Below are 20852 nucleotides of genomic sequence, written 5' to 3' on the forward strand. Positions count from 1 at the left end.
CTCCACGTTGTTGATGTTGTTGTTTTTGTTTTCACCTGTCCAGTGATCTCTGAGCACACCTCAGGTAAACTTGAGCAAATCAATTGAATGTTCCCTTACATCTTTTTTTCTTTTTCTTCTGAGGTTCCTCTGTCTGTCACTCCTATTAGAAGTGCAAGGTGATGTCACACCCATTAACAAAATCCGCTCCGGTTTAATATTGTTCATGCTGCGACGTGACAATGTGTATGATGCGCTGCAGCCTTTAGAGGATTCTGCAGGAGGCTTGTACCAAGCGATCCGATCCCGGTGCGTTTGCCACAATCTGCTGCTGTTCGGGTTGCGGTGGAACAGGAGGGTCCGCGGTACCGTGGTGGGGGTGGGGGTGAAGAAGCGGGCGGGGTAGCGGTGGCACAGCAGTCGAGGGCAGGACGGCACAGGGAAGGATCGCTCGCTCGGAGCGCGCCGCGCGTACGGGAGGGACGCACTGATTGACCATCCGGGGCATGGGGCGCCCCGTGCTGCACACCAGCGGAGCACGCTAGTCGCATCCAACCCGTCCTGCCGAAGGCATCTCTGTGAAACACCAGCGAGATCATCCCGGGGCAAATAAGGAAGTCTCTGTCAATCCACCGGGCGCCCGTGTCGGAGTCTTTTCACCGGCGAGGAAAGCGACCCTATCCCCGTCCCGCCTTTACCGGTTTTAAGTGGCAGTGACAGTCTGGGCTGAGCTGCAGGTTTCGAACTCTCTCCTGGACGCGGGATGGACTGAACGGTCGGGTTGCACTTTGCGACCTGAGCCAAGGAAGATTCTGTCCATTTCTTTGCGTGGAATAAAAGGACTGCGCCCGCCCGGTGCTTTCGGGATCATTATTAGGTTGTGTTTGGTCCGTCAAGTTCAGACTCATTTTTGATTCATTTGTGAGTACAGTCACAAACCCTGGAGCATAGAAGCTATACACTCATAGCTTTGATTGTTTTCTTGGAATAATGGCCAGGTAATAAGAAGGAGACTTTCGGGAGGAATTTAAGTTCCATTTTGGTGCGTAATTCGGGCGGTGTGTGTGTGCGGTTGCTGAGCTGCAGAAGAAGTTGTGCCTCCCTTTTTTTTCCCTGCGTTAAATTCCCCCATTTTTTTCCAATGGAGTAGGTAGCCGGTGATCACTGTGAACGACTTTAAACACGCGGGGTTTATTCTTGCTGGCCTGGAACAACCGGGCGGATCGGATGCGCAGATTCTCCGAAGGACGGTAAATGACTGATGGGGAATCATGAACAGCTCTTCTGAACTCGAAGATGGCACTCGGCACAAAAACCAGGTATGTGCACGCAGCGTGCTGTTGCTGTGTGTGTGTGTGTGTGTCAGAGTGTGTGTGTGTGTGTGTGAGAGAGTGGAGTGGTGCATCTGGTGGTGCAGTGTCACCACGCAGAGTTTGGTGATGTGGCTCTCGGGGGTGAATCTCTGCACTGTAGACACAGTATAGCTGCAAATGAGCCCCCCCCCCCGTACTCCCCGGGCTCTGGCACTTCTGCTCCTGTCACAACGTCTAAACCCACCCGCGCATCACCAAATCCCCTCGGATGCGTCCAGCGTCACACAACGCTCGGATGTGTTAGTCAGAATTACTTGGGATGTAAACGGGGGGAAAGTGAACGTTGTGAAGCATAAATCACGGCAGGGGGATTAGTGCGAAGTGTGAATAGGCCGATACATGTTTGCGCATCTTGGCTGCACCCCCCCCCCCCCAAACAGAACCCGTCCCCAGATTCCATCCCCATGTGAAAGCCGCATTGTGCGTTAATTGAATGTGATTTCATGGTAATTGCGTCGTGTCGCTGCGTGTTGAAACATGGCACACACCAGACACCATCCGTGGTGTCGTCCGCTCGGATGGATGGAGACGGGAGCGGACGTGCGCGTTAATGCAGCCTGGCAGGCAGGCAGGCTCACTTTGGGGAATAGTAGAATGTGTTTTCACAAGGTCAGCAGAGGGTTTCTGGGAAGCCCACGGGTCTGGAGGAAAGGGGGCCGCACTGGAACACGAAATCGGATATCGGGGCACCGTCGATGCTCCGCGCTTTCGGGAACGCACACGGCGCGATTTACCTCCGCCCCACGAGACCGAGGATGGAGTCAGTCACTTGTGCGTCGTCACAGGGCAGCGATGTTGGCCGAAGGTGCTGATGTGAACTTCCTCACAGCCTTGGCAGCAACAACAACAACAAACAAGAATCGAATCGAAGTTGAGGATATCAGAGATAGTCATTGTTACAAATGTGGTACTTTTCAATAATTGGTTCTGCCTCAGTTTGCTTTGGCATCCGAACAAAATGAGAAAAGTCACCACAGGGAACATAAATGGGTTATAATGATGACTTCAGTTTCCCAGTTGTCCATCTCTATCACCTCCAAATGTTTCACAACTCGCTTATAAAATGTGTTATCTCTCTGCTGTGCTCTGACTGAGTTCACGTATGTGCATGGTGCCGCTCAGCAGACATTCGTTCCAAGGAAATGCATTTTCAAATGTAATTCACAGAGCTCGGCAGGTGTCAGATGATAGGTGGCTCCCTGTCTTCCGGCCTCGTGCTTTTGTTGATCACTCGGAGTCATTTCCACGGTGGCACTTTGCACCGAGGCCGTGATTCAGTCCCTTTGTATGGTATAATTACATTAGTCATTAGTAACGATTAACACATGGCTGCAGTTAATCTTCCATATGTTACAGTCGGCTGGTGTTCATGTAACCTTTACACGACGGAGGAGGAAAGTGACTCGGAGGATACGACCAACATTTTGCCTACCGCCCCCACAAGCTGCATGGGCTCCTTTATAACTACTTAAAGGTCACATGAACAGCCAATACATCTGCCTTGGGTTTTAATGTGATGTATTTTAATGTCTGTGTGCTGTTACAAGCAAATCTCTATGACCGATCACTGAACAGTTCAGAAAAAAATCTGTGCAAGGAAAATGTTATCCGATGAGATTAATTCAGATGGTTGTTGCTTTTTAAGTCACTGTTCTTGAGGGGAAATATGAGAATGACTAGATAAAGCTCTCGTAAGCTGAGTGGTGAGCAAAGCCGGAAAATGTGTCCCAGAACCCTGTGGATCAAACGGAATCAGGTGATGCTGGATGAGATGAGAGGTTGTGGGAAATGTCTCGTGCTACTATCTGTCCCTCCGCTCCCCCACATCAACCTGTCTCCTTCTTCTGCACTTGGTATTTTGCTGTCACACACACAGACTCACGGAAAATGTTCTCTTGGTTTTTTGTGTGTGTGTCTCTCTCTCTCTCTCTGTAATCTTGAGAGCAGTAACACAGAACGTTTATCTCCAGCCTTGTGCTATTGACACAGACATTTCAGACTCAGTGGGGAGGGATCGGGTAATAGAGATCTCTTGTGGTCTCTGTTTTGTTTTGACATTACAAAACATTCCCAGCTATTCTGTCTGGCAACACTACATGTTTGATTTGTTGCTGTAGGTGTGCCGTCACCCGTGCCATTTTCCAACAGATGGAGACTGGTTGGAGATGAAACGGAGATTCATCTGCAACTTGATTTGGATGTATTAAAATGGGACACTTGAAAGAAACAAAATGGCCACCATGAGTTACAGTATCAAAGTATTAAAGATGGAAAACTGAGATTAGTCATGGTTGCTCTTCACCATTACTGCTGTAGCAATGTGCAGAGTATTAAACTGAAAAAAAAACATGTTCTTAAATTATGAACTTCTCTTGCTGGAGAAAAACAGTGTGTTACACACACAAAGAACAAGGGATATAATTTTGTCCTGTAAAAACACAGATATTGATTTTTTTTGTTGGTGGGGGGGGGGGGTTGCCAGCTAGATTTCATATAGGGCTTTTTGCTGTATCTGTTTCCATGGTATCATTCTCAAATCCGCCATGGACTCAGTTTAAGCCATTTTTTCCCCCTTTTTGTCTCAGTGTAATGATGTGGACGTTTGACACACACGCACACAAACCCCTATACATTATATGTGTACATATGGCCCCTGCATGCACACACATAAACACACGTAGTATAGCAGGAGTCAGTGAGGCCCAGTGTGGTTTCCTGCTCGGGTTGGAGGTAATCAATAACACTCTGAGAACCTCAAACTTTCCAAAGAACTGAGATGACTGTTTGTGTATTAGTTCGAATAACACAGAGGCCAGCCCACGTACAGGATCGCACACACACACACACACACACACACACACACACACACACACACACACACACACACACACACACACACACACACATTAAACAAGCTTCACTTTAATACCGTGGACCGGCACAAACGCATGCAAGTCTTGCAATCAAATCAGTAGCAAATGGTGAGGTTCCCTGTCAGGATTGATCCGTACACCTGGTGGTAACTGAAGTTCAGGCAAAGCCAACAGGGCTCGATCCTCGACACATCCGTCCACATATCTCATAGTTACAGGTGAGCAGTTTGGGAAAAACATCTAATTGCAGTTTTTGTATAAAGCAGCATTTGTTTTTGTAGGACCTCCAAAGTGTTTCTTCTTTCAAACAGTCTGAAGAGTAAACAGGTCCTTTTTTTTATGCCTCTGAACCTGTGATGCAGGCATTGTGTGTTTGGGTCGACCCTCGTTCCATATGATTCATAAGTGTATCGCTGAGGAATTTCTTCAAATTTGGTTCATTTGGACTTAAGGGTGAGCTCCTTGTATTGTAATGCTCAGATCTCAAAGTCCAAGGTCACTGTGACCTCTAGAAACACATTTATTGCCATTGCTCAATAATTAATTTGCCTATTATGACGAAATACCCTTAAGCTCTCTGATAAAAAAAGTCTTCACTCGAATATTATACGAGTCTGGACAGACACCATGTAAACTCTGCCACTTCACTGGTAGGCAGAGGAATAAGGCTGCAAAGTAGCTCTTTAGAAATCTATAGGGAAACATAGTCTAAAGCGAGATATACTTGACATTGCTCAATCGTATTCAGGTGTAGTTGTTTCATTCAAAATGGTTTTAGATGTATCTGTATCAACTGTATAATGCCCACGAATGATAATGATGACAAACTGGTCCATTGGCAGTTATTTTTTTTATAGAATGTGTTTATACATTATATTTAAACAGTAATGTAAAATACACAAGCAATTGGCTATATTTTCATACTTTATAAACCGACACATGGCGAAATATGGTTTTAGACATCAGACACTTGCATGCAGAGGCTGATCATACTGACAGCCATTATTTGTTCTTTGGCGTTTTGTCAATGCAAATAATTGATGTTAATTAATTATAACTGAGTAAATTTGCGGCTGTCACTATAGCCAGTGAAATCAACAGCCACCAGCTTAAACTTTCATTTGCTGCAGTTTGTTTAGACGTTTTGCCGAAAAAGTTCCAACCTTGGAAATCGCAATTAAGATGAATTGTTCAGGACAAATAATATGAATGTATTTTATTAGCTGTAGGCTGGTACATGTTAGATACCTGCTTCTTAGACCTAACAGGTATCTAACACATCGTTGTCTTACATGTGTAGGTGCCGCGGACATGCAAAAGAGCTTTTCTATCACGGCGCAACGGCGTGTCGAGAAGCGAAGACTGAAACTGTGTACTGAATGTGTGAGATGTGGGCTGTCTGCTTTTGTGGACACCCTTGTCAAACTAATGAACCTGCTGAGCTGGCTGGAGGTATAGGAGGCAGTGTGGACTGAAGCAGAGCAGATCAGAGCAGAGAGAGTTCCCTGGTTCACTGGGCCTGTAATTTCCCTGTGGGGGGTCCTGCTATGGCAGCAGAGCAACTCTTAACAACTTCGGAGTCTGTCTCTGCTGCTCCGCTCTGGGTGCCATCAAGGAAACGCCCACCAGCAGAAAGTTCTCAAGCCCCAAAAGAGCTCCGTCCACTCGCCACGTCCGATGCGTGAACACGCAGCTGGCAGATGCGTTGATGAATACAAATTATGTACGAAGTCCAGCGAGTGAGAACCGGACAATTCTCTCTTTGTTCCTCTGTGTGCGGCGTTTTTTTTTTCTTTCTTTCTCTCAGCCCGTGTGGGCGTCTTGCTCTGTACAGATGTAAACTCGCAAGACGACCCGCAGTGTGAGATGTGTTTAACACTCGTAATGCGAGCGTCTTTTTTTTGTGTTTGTCTGTGTTCTACTTGTCCACCCAGCTTTGATCTCACTTTCACAGACAGTATGTGTTATAACAGCTAAGAGGTATATGGAAAGAGAGGTTGATATGTTTGTGTGGGTCTGCACATGCATTCACTTGTGATAATGTGCTTTTACCAATCATGCTTTTCTTTCTTTAACAACAGTATGGGGGTGGTAGTGGAGGTGGTTATCGGTTTATCAAGGAAACAAAAGAAAATATTCATATATATGGTTTAATTGATTTCACTTTGGTTCTGCTCTTCATAACAACATTGCCTTTATATTAACATGTACTATAATGAATTTCAAAGCCCCAAGGTGTCACAGTGTTTTTCATCTTCAGTGGACATGTTCATATCACCCACAACTGCTTTTCTAATCACCTCTTTTCTTCAATGGCATCTTTTAAGCTTTTAGACACATGTTAATACTAAATAAGCTTTGTGTGGTTGAAACACATTGCTCTGATATTGTTGAGTTGTGGGATGTTATCCACAGAAGTGTGGGCCTATTGTTAGAATCAAGGTATGAACGTGTGAGAGGAGAGTGTGTGTTGGTGGATCAAAGCGGTAACGAGCCATTCACTGTCAAGTCGTTATGTAAGTGAAGAGTGCTTTTACATATAAAGCGATTTAGCGGCCTACTGGAGCTGCATGCTATTGTGTTCAGGTTTTCTGCTGCGGACAGATGGATCCATTTTGTGTGGCATGCATGTACAGTGTCCTGGTGAAGCCGGGGCTTTTACTAGAGTGAAGGTTATAAACGACAGCAGCTATCCTGTGTGCCTTTGGCCTTGGTCATCCTCTATCTGCCTTTGTTATCTGACCCTCACTGCCTGCTGTGTCGTTTTTCTCATTTTCTCCCACTCCGTATCTCTTGCTGACATGAAGGGATATTTCAATATCAGATTTCTGGTGGTGCAAGGTGGCCAGGAGGCCTCGAGAGAAATGGGAGGACAAGAAGAAGAATGGAACAACCCGGGTAAAAAAGAAGGAAAGCAATAGAATAAAAATAAGAGCCAGAGTAGAAAGGACACGGGCGTGTCGTATGAATCACAGTAGGTCCCACATCAGTGTTGAGACAGCAGGCTTGCTGGGGGCACATGAACCCTTTTTGCAAGATGACGCAGATATATTCCAGCTGCTCAAAATCCCACATACCTCCGACAGATGATTGTTATCGGGTATACCACTCATTGCTGTCGGAGGAAAGGCGGTCGTCTTCCACAGTCGCCTCTTGCATCAGTTCCAAGCCTCATCACCGAAGCCCCAGAGCATCACCAGGGGCTGACTCGCATCCAAAAAAACCCCAGCTGCAATAGAAAGTAATTGTAACTAATTGATTCGAGATTCTCAGTCATTTTGTTGATTTTGCGCACAACGCATACTTAAGGTTTAGTGCACCGCTGTGTATGAGGAGGTAGTTATGCACACACGTCTACATTTTCAGTATGAGTGGGTGATGTCTATGGTCCTGCTGTTTGATCCCCTTTTCTGTGTCTTTGTGTCTTTAAAGGGATGTGAAGACGGTATAGCTGAGTAGGGAACATTAGGAAGGCACTGCAGGGCAAGGTTATACTCTACCTCCTCGAGCATGTATTGACAGATGTGTCAGCAAGCTGACCTGATGGGCAGGGTTTCACAGTAGAAGAGCTAAAAGTGTGAGAGGGAGGGAGGGAGGGAGGGCGACGGGGCAGGCAAAGGCATTAGATTTCCATCTGCAGGATTCAGTCCCTCGTGCATGTTTGTGTGTGCGTGTGTGCGGTTCAGGGATTACGGGTGTTGTGGGGACCAAGATCTGTTTGCACAGTTACATTATGAGGACCTGCCCCCATGTTGTAAATCATTAAACTAAATGTGAAAACACGTTTTAAGCCAAGGTTAGAGTAACAAAGGTTTCGGGCTGGGTAAGTAGTAGTTAAGGTTGAGGTTGGATTACGTCCCCAGGAAAATAATCTCAATATGATGTTCTCTGAAGTCCTGGAGATAAGACTGTGTGTGGAACAAAACAATATGCAGATGGAAAAAAAAGAAAAACTCTCAAAGGAAAGTTAAATTTGCATATTCCCCTAAAACTTTTGTTTCCAAAGACTTATATAACCATTCTTGCAATTTTTCATTCACCTCCCTGCTAAATCGTTAAAAAGGCATTAAAAATTACCTTTGATAGGCAGATGAGATGTGCAGAGCCGCAGGGGGAATGGGTGGGGTGGAAAGAAGGTAGGGTGGAGGAGTGAGGAATAGGAGAGACATGTGTTACAGACTTCAGTCATCTTGATGGACAATGAGCCGGATCCATTCCACTGACTGATTGGACACTATCTCCATATCTCCGGTGAGAGGTGTCCAATTTTCTCTGGCCGATTTTAATCTCGAAGTCAAAGAGCTCCATTCATCGGACACTAGAGTCTTGCTCAAATAGAGATGTGAGATTGGGGAGCTGCTTTTAAGGGAACATACTCGCCACTAGATAGTACAGTTTTTTTCCCTTTTGTTCCTTGGCGTCTTTATTAATCAATGCTCAAAAAAACTCACACGTGCAAACACACACACACACACACACACACACACAGGCGCAGTTGCTGATGGGTTACGTGCCTGACCACGGATGCAAACTGAGCGTAGACTGTAAATAATAAGGAGATTAATTAGACTCTGAAAATCCAGTGAATAATTTATAATAAATGGAGAAGTTTAATCAAGCAATCAATCCACCCTGGACACTGCATCTGGAGCAGAAGAATGTTACACAACGGGGGGGGGGGGGTGAAGCGGTTGTAACACAACATAAACCATTTTTATGTGTGATCGCACTGAAAACTGCTGTAATACAGATTATGCCTGCAGCCACAGCTGATTTTTGAAATGGGGATGCCAGTTGTTGGCATCTGTTCCGAGTACAGAGGATCCTTTTTTTTACTTATGCATTCAAGTGCCTGTGATGGCGCTGCGCTCTACTCTCATACTTGGTGGTGTCCTCTAAGCCATGAGGAGCAGTTTCAGCTGAAAACAGGCCTCGTATATTTACCTGCTAATGACTTGCTTAAACTAACAGAGGAAACATAATGGCATCATTATGGGCCGGGCAACCTCAGGTGTCTCAAGGTTAATATCCGCATTAATTGAAGGATGACGGCTGAGCAATCCCCGTTGTCCGCATTAAGAGGTTTTTCTGATGTGCGAAGTGGATGCAAATAAATAAACGATGACCTCATGCCAGTTAAATCTGTTCGGAAATTTGTTTGTTTTTACAGACATGTTTTCAGGCTTGGGGACTGGTAATTTACTAATAACAGCCAAACATGAAAGATGAATTGATACTTTTCACCAAAAACCAAGTCTAATCATCTCCATTCCGAATGCAGCTTTGAAGTATATCTTCTGTTCAATTCATGCAAAAAAACAAGGTTCCACTTATGTATGTATACAATATGTTCACTCAACTGGAAAATAAAAATCATTTCTTTGTGAGCTGCAGAATGAGAAGACTACATGATAGAGGTTAGGCGGCCGACAGGATGAGGAGAAAAACATTAGTAGTGAGGAGAGAGACGGAAATCACTGGACAGAGTGGGAGGCATGCAGAGATGTATTTATTGCAGCTATCCTATTAAACCGTTATGACGAACTCATGGCTAATATATTAACAGACTTATCCACTAACATCCATTATTTATTCATCATCAAAAATTCAATCTGGCAGACTGTGTGCCATTATTCAGATGTGCTGGGGGAAAGTGGCACATTTGAATAAATGAGAATTGTAGGGGCCCCACTCCCATGGCTTGTTGTTATTCCAAAACTCTCCCTTTAAATGATTCAAACATTAAATCAATCAAAATATGTAGGGGAAGGACTGGTGTTGGGGAAAAGAAGCCTCCCTTTCTCACATAGCTGGAATTCGTCATATCTTTGGAAAGAAACATTTTATTGTTAATGACCCATTTAAAACAATCCAACTCATCAGAACTGTTGGAAGTGGCTCTGTCATACACCATCTGGTTTGTTTTTTTCATTAGCAGAAACATAAGACGTTATGTTTTCTGCATGTTTCAACTTGCATCTCATTTCCTCATTTCAGGGCCGTTTCTGAGCTAAGCAGTTTACTATATTCGGTTTGTCTTGTTTCCTCTGGTGAAATTTTGCACCTCTCTGCAATACCTGCATCTGAATGAGATTGGATATGGAAATGCAGAGTACTGCGGACCAGTCGTTTCTGCTGATGTTGTGGAACTTGGCAGCGTGGCGAACGGGACATATTCCTCAGAGAAACAAACAGTCGCACATACTGACACATCTGTGCAAGCAAGAGACATAAAGCCAGACACACACACACACACTCTTCAGTTACATTACATGAAAAAGCAGCCACACTTTAAATGAGCAACCAGACATATTTAAAGCATTGGAAATATTACCTAACCCTAAAAAATACAGGCATTTTAACTTGAACCTGTCTTAAACAGATCTTAAATCCTCTGTACTATGATAATGCTTGTGTTTAGCGAGCATGTCCCCTACGTTTACCGACGTAGTAAGGTGTGTTGGCGTGTCAACATTCGCCAATTAGCACTGAAGACAAAGTACACCTGAGACCTACAATTTGTTTTAGTCAAATGCCAGCACGGCTTCCTCCCTAACATTTTGCCTGACTTAGCTCGAAGTTGATGCAGGTGGTAGACAAAATGACAATATCAATCATTCTAATACCACAGCCATACAGTGAACAGATCGAATAGTTGTCAGAATGTAATGAGGGTATTCTGTTATTTTATCCAGTGACTCAGCCGGCACGCTATACCCAAAGACTGCAGTGTTCACTGACTTGTGCTGTAACTGGATCGGTACAATACAGTCAAATACAAATGGTTGAAAACAGAAGCTCAAATCTTCTTGACCTTTAGAGAGACTGACTGATATTTGAAGACGGGGTGACCAGTAACTCGATCCCAAACATTGTGCCACATGCAAAAACATTTTCATATTCCAATTTCTCTTACGAATTTGCACAAACTTGCCATGTCAAATTCCACAAATGCTACTAACCTCAGAAAATCCCACCAGTGCACATTTGACCTAACATTCACGAAGATGGCAAATTAGGATAATTAACGCCTCGAAAAAACATAAACGCTACACTCCCTTCCCCATGTCAGGGACTGTTCATTCATGAGAATGGGTTCAAAGAGAGAGAGGAAGAACTTTTACGAGGTCGGAGATTCAGGTTTCAGCTTTCAGAAATGCCGTTCCTGGCTTGTTGAGAATCTTGCCACGAGTTGTGTCAAGGCAAAATCCACCTGGCCTTCATAAAACCGACTGTGTGTCTTCATCCCTACCCTTTGCATCCTAAGTCTTAAATGGACATTTTCTGGCTAAATTGTCAGATAATTGGGTACGTGTAGTTCCAGACAAAGATAGTGTGGAAATGTAAAAAGCCATTATAGAGTCTGTCAGCACTGTACAGCGTCTCAGCCATTTGTCTGCCACCTTTAGTCAAATCTTCCTCACAGATGCAATGACTAATAGATGAAGTTAGTAAAAGGTGGGGATGGTCTACAGAAAGTGAGAGAACCAATTTAAAAAGCCAACAAAAAAAAAAACTGCGGCTGTCTCATTTTTTTGTTAACAGGATTGAATTTGTGACTAGACGGGAACAATACCTGTCACATAATCACCTACAAATTGTCCTTTAGCTTGTTTTGCTTCATACAGTGTCTTGCTTGTAATCCGCTCCATGCATTAAACCGATGCTCTCTCTCTCAGCCTCTCTCACTTCGGGAAATGGAATCTGGCAGGCTCCTCACAGGCTTTCTATAATGTGCTAACATAAGAAATCAATCAGACTCACACTATTTCTACAGCCCCCCAGCTCACATTGATTTATTGCAAATGTGTTGAAAATGAAGAGAGAAACTCTTTAGCACTGTGGGGCACGGTGGTCAAGGGGAGTAGATGTGAGCAGAGAAGGATGAAGGAACGATGACAGCTTTGGAATGAGAGGCGAGGGGGAGCTAGCAACGAGTCGGCATCTTGGTCTGCGGACCTTTAGTTGTGATAGTTCACCTCTGGGGTCACCTCGGGGCCCGACGTCAGCCAGCCGTGCAGATAAAATGATGATAATGTGGTTTTTAACTGGAGAAGGCTGTGATATGTTTGCAGTCTGCTGTGGTTTTCCAGTATGTACATGCAGGGCATGACTGCCGCTGTCAGCCTGTAGCAGGATGGGTTAGGGGGGTCACAGAGCTGGCGCTGCCTCGGTTTTCCCACCAGAGAGTTGGTAAACAAACCCGACAAAAGGGATGGAAAACTGCAACGCATTATTTTTGTGACTCCCCCTCTTATGTCTCGATAGTGCCAGTATTATTTGTGTTATAAATTCTGCAAATTACCTTTTTGTCATAATCAGCTCAATCAAAACTCCTGACCTGACCATGTCATTTTTCAAATGTTCACGGGTATCTCTGCTAAAATGTCAGTTTTCAAAAAAGAAATTATTACCATATTAAAGTGGCAATTTGTACCTAATGCATTTTATAATGGCTTTTTGATGTTACTTATTTGAGTCACTTGCATTCGCAACATTTTTTTTTCTCAAAACAAATTATCTCGCCGTTGCCATTCAATTATGATTCAGAGCGATTTCATATTTCATGCTCAGTCAGCTCAGGGGGGGATATGTGGAGGGATGGATCACCAGTAATTTTTGTTTCCTATTTCATATATCTCGGGAGTGAAAGGCTTGTTTATCCGTTTTGGAAAAGACGACAGTCGGTGGGGGAAAAGAGCTCAACAGCGGCTGCTGCGCTCATATCGCGGGCATACACTAAGAGACACCAAAGGGAGCTGATGGAGATGGGGATTGAAGTGGATTACAGAGATAGGACAGCACTTCGGAGAGAATGAAGTCTTATTTTTATATTAGGCTCTCATGAAATACTCCAGCAGGAAAACATACGTCCGTCTGTGGCCATATGCAGCTCGGCTCAGCAGCGCGGCCGTGGCCTGCTCTCTGCGGGGGCCAGCGAGGCTGATTGAAGGGGTTAAAGAGGAGATTAAAGTGATAATGTACATCGCTAATCCCTAGCACTTTAAGAGGGCATAGAGGCGAAAACCGCCCTCCAACCACGGGGCTGGACATGCAGCGGGTGCATCGGTGGCCACCGGGGTCAGCCATCGCCATGGCAACAGATTATTCAGAATAATTATCTGCCATATGTGCCTTGTCACAATTACAAGTTGACTGTGAGCTGGGTCATGGGCCAAATGCTGATCAGAGTATTGGGGTGGAGGCGAACGTGACCCCCCCTACACTGTTTATTAGAATAAAGTTCAGCTTGCTTGTCACATCTGTCACATGCGCTACACACACACACACACACACACACACACACACATACACAACCTCACCTTCGCTCCGCTTATTAGCAGATATCATCGGATGCTGCCAGCCACATCACTTCGTTGCAAATGTCTTTGCAAACTGTTCTTTCGAAAGCCTTTTTTCCCCCCAATAATAGACGTTATAAAAATGAAAATCTAGAAATGCATGAGAAGGATTTATGATTTCAATCATTGTACTAAGCTCCTTGAATCGACTTTTTGGCTGAGTAGCAAAGGAAAGGAAGTGACTGTGGGAGGAGAGCGCACGTGCAAAACCTATGCTGACAGAGGGTTGTTGTGGGGAAAAAAACTTTTGCGGTTTGTTCTCATGCCCGAACCTTCCATTAAGAGTCCAGACGTTTTAACTTATCGCTGCAGCTCTCCCGCAGGAGTTTTACACAATATGCTTCATTTCCCATAAAGCTGTGTTCACGCTAGTCCCCTGGGAAAAGCGGCAACAAGGTGCAAAGTGGTTTAGCCATTATAATGGATCGTTTATTCTGCCACTGTGGCTCATGTGAGAAAAGTCGTTTGGAGTGAGATCCCACTCGATGCTATTTACCAGCCTTAAAAGCAGAAGTGCCCGTATCAGCCTTCGAAATCACTGTTAATTAACATAGCAGTTATTAATCTGTGTAATAGCAAGTAAAATAGCTGTGATTTGCGTTTTCTCGTTCTTCGTACTTGCTTACTTTCCTTTTCCAAGTGTGGGCACATGAAACATCCTGAAGTCACCTGTGCACATCTTTATTCCGATCCAGCCTCTACATCTGACTGTGGATCTGGTATGAACCCGTTTGAGGGACCCACAGGGAGTTGTGTGTGAAACGTGTCAGTGTCTTCATTTCTTGGGCTAAATTATTATTTAATTTTTTTTAACACTCACAATACCTCGGGACTTCTCACTGCGAGCTGTCAGACGGTGTAAAATGCACAACAACACCACTTTGGTCTGATCAAATTTGTCACATCCTGCTGGGATGGATCACAGGACGCAGGCACTTCTGACACGTTTGGCGGAAAGGAGCCGGGAAGTGTTCAGACGAGCCACTTACGAGCCAACACCAATTAAGCCGCATGCACTGCTGTGGATATCTGTGGTCTATTAGATTGTCACCCTTCACTATTAGCAGACCCTCAGAGCCTGCTGGCATTCTGGAAAAAAATAATTACATTCCTTCTGCGTTGGTAATTACTGCCTTGAAAGTGTCTCTTTCGAGCACTACCAAAAGCGGGCTCCTATTCTTCGTCCGTCGCCCGATTTCCTCTCTCCCCGAGCTCTGCCTGTCTCATCTCTCGTCTGTTGTCTCTCTAGACATTAATGAAGTGGCTTAATCTCGTAACTCCGGAGGAATTGTCAGCAGAGGGCTGCATTAATTAAGTTCCAGCGCGTCTGTCGCCTGTTTAAAGTTCCCCAAGTTTTCAGAATGTGCGGACCACATGAACACGTTTGCCATCAACTCTTGCAGTCGCTCTGTGACGAACGTAGGCTTTGGCAGATGTAATTGTTTTTACAACGCGTCGATCCGTTTGTGGAAATGTCCTGTGCGCTGAGAAGTTTGATGGCACAATGTTTCCCTTCTGCAAATTCACTTCACACAATCAGAATCTTTTCATGTGTAATCTCACGTTAGATTTGGTTTTGCTGAGTTGCTCTTTAAGTGTTTTGATGCTGGAAAAAACCCCAGAATATATTTAGAGTTTTGCCATCTAATTTATGAACCTACACATTGATATGGAAAGGCTGTCCCCCGTGAACTGAGTTTGAGTAATTATATTGTTCCATTTGGGTAAACATGGTGAATAGCTTGTCTGTTACTTCCAGAGTGTGACAGATATTTAACACCAGCCAACCACACTCAGCAGGTCTATTTATGCACTCGCTCTACTTTGATTTAGTCCCCTCCATCAGAGTGTTCATTGGGATTTCATTTTCTTTGAGTTTGCCTATTGCATTCATGGGGGGTTGAAATGACAGTTATGGCAGTTTCCTTAAAAAAAAAAAAAAGCCAAGGAGCGATTCACTGCTTCTGCTCTCTTACTGTATTTGCCAGATCCTCAGTCCCAGGGATTCAAAGAGTTCAGACTTTAGATCTTAGCTATTCAGACTCATATTCATTCAGATCACTGTATTTCACCTAAAGCTGTCAGTTCTTTTTTTATTTTATTCTTTTGGGGGGAGGGGGGGTAATAGTTTCGCTTTATGCTACGTGACAATTTAGGTAACATTTACTTTGTCACAAAATAAGAGAAAAATCTAAATAAGCAACAGCATCTCTTCCAGTCTTTTATTTTTAAGTATTTAGGTGTATGAAGCATTTACTTTTTGCATAACGTGTGGAAAATGTTGCACATGAGATCAAAATGTCACATTAACAAGCGCGGAGGATACGGGAAGCTGGCATGCGTCTGAACGATCAGGTTCTGCGCAACTTCATAAAGACGGAGAAGAGGGAACATTTTGGGAGGTGGATTAAATATATCTCCCTTCATGGTCTTTAGGAAAAGCTTAGTGAAATTCCTCAAATATTGGGGGGGACATATTATTGAATGGTTAGTTTCCGTGAAGAAAAGACAACCGTACAATACATTCAACATCAAACATGCATCCAGTATTTGTATCTGCGTGGTATTTAATCTCACACTCCTTTTGACATTAATAGGTTCCACTAAGCCACTTAAGGCTTCCCATTGCGTTTCTCTCGAGATGGAAAGCAGTGCAAAGGTGCTTTCAGCTATCTTGATTTATTTATTGCAATGGTAGGAGCAGAGTCTCATGCATGATTCCCTGTCTCTTTCTTTTCTCTTTCTGTCTTTCTTTTTCTGTTTGCTGGGTCAGGACTTCGCAACGTTAAAGAACCCCTCCAGTCACGTTTTAGAGTGTTTAAAAATAACCTGCTATGCCTAATATTTAGTTTTACATCGTTTACACAAAAAAAGGTTAAAAAAAATTGGGATGGTAACCATCCACCCTCTCTCCCTCATTGAGGAATTCTGAGACTGAGATGATTATTCATGATATGCAAATAACACAGGCCCCGCCCACCACAGCTGCTCGCGCAAGGTTGACCTGTGGAAGAATGTGAGCAACAAGGTGGCCAGCGGCGCCATTCAGCCATAAAACTTTTCCGAACTGGTAATGCTAACTCGAACTGTCTGCTGACACACCTGCGTGTGCGTGCGCTGGAAGTTTCCGTTTTCTTTGCCTTCTTCTGCATATTTCTGTATTAGTGACTTGCCAAATCTAGCTTGCCCAGGACTCGTTTGGATTTCAAATTGCAGAGAAGTGCATAGAAGTCTCCTTCTCAGGAGAGGAATGTAAAAAAAACCACCTTTATAGTGACAAAATTGACTATAGTCAATGTCAGACATTTTAGAGGACAGAAACAGAAGTGGAGGGGGACTTGAAGTTATTTCTGGCAGTTTAGGAAGATTTCTCACACCTATTTGTCTGCTCTTTCACGTTTATTCGTCCCTCATTTCAAAACATTTAACCATACTCACAATGACACTGTTTCCCTGTTGCCGATTCGGCCTCTCTGAATAAATCAGTGATCAAAACCCAACTCTCTGCATCAAGAGGCCCCCTTCACAATGCGTATACACATCCACATTTTACAGCATGTACTGCACTCGTTGACAATTGCTTCGGCAGAGGGGTTTTTTTTTTTTTGCACAGAAATGCAAGAATGGTTCCATTATGTGGAAGGTCCTTTCGGGGAAATTGCTTTTGTATTTACGAGTAGTGCCACTGCAGCAGTATTCCTACACTGCTGGCATGCCGGGTACCTAACTAGACTCCAGTCAGAAACAAAACTGTTATTGTCACTTTTAAGGGCAGAGCTGATGGATGAGCGTAAGGAGCATTGACAGGTGAAATATTGCACTTGACAGAGGAGCCGACATGTTTGTTTGGAATTGGGCAACTTGAGTCTATGATAGGAAAGTGGAGTTAGTAAGGAACCCGTGACCTTAGAAGACCGATACCCGCTACAGCAGGACCTCCCCCTGCGGGAGAGATTGAACACGCAGCACTTACCACCCGATAGCATTCAACCGACACATCCTTTGGTCACGCTTTACACACACACACACACAAACCCACGCACACACGCACGTGCACAGGCAGCATTTAACATAGAAGAAGCACTGTGCCTATACACACTTTCTCAACCACAAACGGTGTGAGTAAATGAGAAAACATCACATTTGTCTCATGCCATCCGCATCAAAATCCGATCTCTTTACCAAGGTCAAACTGTCAAGTCGGAGGGCGTCCCCCTGCATGCGGCCGCAGACAAACACAAAGAGGCAGACAGACAGAGGGACGTGATGCTTCCGCGATATGCTACTACCATACGTCATTTTGTGAGGTAGCAATACCATGAAGTGTAGACACCAGTATCCATAACATGCATGTATTATTTATGAGAGCCTGCACAGTGTGCACATAGCGATGTATGCAAATGTATACATTAAGGAGAGGCGGCTCTTCATTTCTCCCTTTTTAAAAGGAGTGTCTGCCCTCTGAAGGCTGCAGGGCGGAGATCCGTCTTGCCTTTTTAATGGCGTGTTTGTCTGTGTGTGCACAAATGTGTTTGTGTTCCCAGATATGTGTGGATCTCGCGCTTGCACGATTGTGCCGTTGCACTTAAGTGTGCTCGCAACTTCAATCAGGACCGTAAGTGCCCTGCTGTTTCAAAGGAGAAAAAGAAGTAGTCGAGTGGAGATGTTTGCCTGTGAAGTTCAGATGCGATGATGAGAATCATTTTGATCAGTCTTGACAAAGGTAAAGCAAATAGCATCATAATTACCTCTTGCTGTTTCATTTAAGGATGACTTAAAGACATCTCTGTCGGTGCGTGTTCGGGCAGCATCCGCAAGATGGCCACTGTTAAGAATCCTTGCAGTGCAATAAAAATGTTTTTACTGTCACAGAAGTGCTGCTTTGGCATTCATAAGCCCCCATTAGATTACATTTCTGCTGGATGTGTGTGCACTGTTGAGTTGTTGGTTTTTTTTGGTTTCTGGCATTTAATGCAGTCATACTCAAATCCTCCTTACTTGGCCTGCATCTAGCACATGAAAGTTTAATTTCCAGTCAAGGCAAATCAGGTTTATTTGTAAATCCCAATATCACATTCAATGTCTCACTGGGGCTTTATACAAGCCCACAGCAGCAACAGTTCCTTATTTAGCGGGCTCTCTGAGAGGGCAAGGGAAAAATTAAGAATACGAGGGATAAGAAAATATGGTTACGAAATCCTCAGGGCAGGGAATTCAAATAGAGACCCTCCATCTTTACATGGTTGGGAATGACAGGCCCAGTAGATGGGGGAAAGGCAATTAAAGAAAAAGAAAGAAAAAGAAGTTTAATTAGGGGAAATATGAAACTGGTGTTTGAGCTTTTTTACATATTTAGATGTTTGATGCCCTGTCATGTTGGACTCTATTAAATTGGCATTTTCAATATACTCGACAACACCCACACGAAACCGAGAGCTCTCTTTTAATCTTACAGTTTCAATTCACAATCGCAAAGCAGCCGTTCTGACCTCGTAGTGATTGTGTGTGTTGCTGCGGTGATAGAATGTTTTTGCATTCCTGTGCGTGCGTGCGTGCGTGCGTGCGTGCGTGCGTGCGTGCGTGCGTGTGTGCGTGTGTGGCGGGCAACTGCAGTGAAACCTCCAAGGACAAGCAGTGGAGGGTAGAGCGGGTGATTTGTCTCTTAGGATTGAACTCATCTCCTCGGTCTCCTGCAGGCCTCTCGTCCCTCCTCCTTCTCCGCGTGCTGTCTTATTTTGAAGGTGAAGTGCATTTCTCTCACTGTTTGCAGGCACACATTTTTTTAGCTGATGCTGCTCGTTGAATTTGGACAGGTTATGCGGTGTGCCTACATGAGGACACAACGACACACGGATGACAATCAAATAAGCATTTAATGTACATCTGCGTAATAAAGTGAGGAAGCTCTATCTGGAAAAAAAATCAGTTTTGGCCAGTGGAGCTGAGGGCATGATACAAGTACGCCTCCAATATATTTATTCTCCTTTTTTAAATTGCTAAACATTCCAGTAAAAAGTAAAAGTATTTACTCACGTGATGCATTCCTCCCCAATTTACAGTAAGTCTTTTAAGTCACTGCCAGTTCTGAGTGTGGCATATTTAGGTGAGTGTTTTTCTTTTGGAAAGACTGCAGGACTGAGAGATATTTGGTTTACACCTCTGAAATAGCTGATTGCTGGGCAGATGCAATCAGTCAGTAGAGGAGAAGAAATCTCCTGAATGTAAAATTGGGGGTTGGGGGGGAGAGCAGCCTCATAAAAACACAGAACAACACTCGGGTAGCTATTAAACTAGTTACTCTCTCTGTTTTACCAAAAAGCAAATGGAAAGTAAGTATGCATAAAATTAAAGCATGACAAATAGACCACTGATAGATATGCAATTATTGGATGTCCCATTATGTCATGTACTTATTATTTTTATGAAATTACAGCCATGTCCTACCTTATACACTGTATAACCACTATTTGTGAGCCAGTGGCCAAGTAATCCCCCCCCCCCCCAAAAAAAAAGATGTCCGGCTTTGTCATCAGCCATTAGCTGCACAGGGACTATTCCCTTTGAAGTCGGTAAAAGCTGCTCTGCTGCCCATTACATCCTCGATGGCAGTGTCCTCTAAAATATCCAGACCCAAACCTCTGTGGTCTGCAGAACAGAATACAGATGCTGGCAAAGTAAACCCCTCTGTCATCATGTTCAGCAGTGCGTGCAAAATTCCTCCGTTTTCCCGTCGCTGTATGAATTCCATTTTGTTTTATGAAGGAGGTGGGTTAAGGTTGAAATATTATTTTGACTAATCTGCATTGTGGTCCTATTGTGGTCTGCGTCAGAAGTTTTCCAATCCTGTATCTACTGCAAATGGAATTTCTATTTCATTCTTAGCATTTTTTTTTTTAAGGGGAAATATTGGGGTCATAGGTTAATTACCATTACCGTAAAGGTGTCCTGTGGTATTAGAGGTGAAAAAGACCTGGAACACCAGCATTGTAAATCAAATTTAAAAAAATGACATTCACCACCTAAAATTGACACTGATAAAAAAAATGGTGGTGATCATACATGAAATACAGAAAGAACTTATTAAATAATTTAGAAATTAATCATCATGGTCTGTATTAGACAATCCTAGGTTACTTGAGAACAGCATGCAATGTCAATGACCCATCAGTTAATGAATTTCTAGATCTACCATTTGCCTGAATAATTTCGCAATTAAATGTAGATTCTCTGTTAAATGGCACATAACGAACAACCGGTGTCAGGCG

General features: G+C 43.9%; 1 protein-coding gene across 2 annotated transcripts in view; it reads left to right on the forward strand.

The window, feature by feature from the left end:
- The first annotated feature begins 392 nt into the window (after positions 1-392).
- Positions 393-20852, forward strand: part of fibcd1b (fibrinogen C domain containing 1b) — a 97502-nt gene continuing 77042 nt past the window's right edge. For both annotated transcript variants that reach the window (XM_035608811.2, XM_035608810.2), the window contains exon 1: positions 393-1298. In XM_035608811.2, the coding sequence (XP_035464704.1) occupies positions 1251-1298 (48 nt within the window). In that variant the 5' untranslated portion in view covers positions 393-1250. The remainder of the gene's footprint in view (positions 1299-20852) is intronic.

The sequence above is a fragment of the Scophthalmus maximus genome, chromosome 20 (genome assembly GCF_022379125.1).
Source record: "Scophthalmus maximus strain ysfricsl-2021 chromosome 20, ASM2237912v1, whole genome shotgun sequence".
NCBI classification, from domain to species: Eukaryota; Metazoa; Chordata; class Actinopteri; order Pleuronectiformes; family Scophthalmidae; genus Scophthalmus; species Scophthalmus maximus.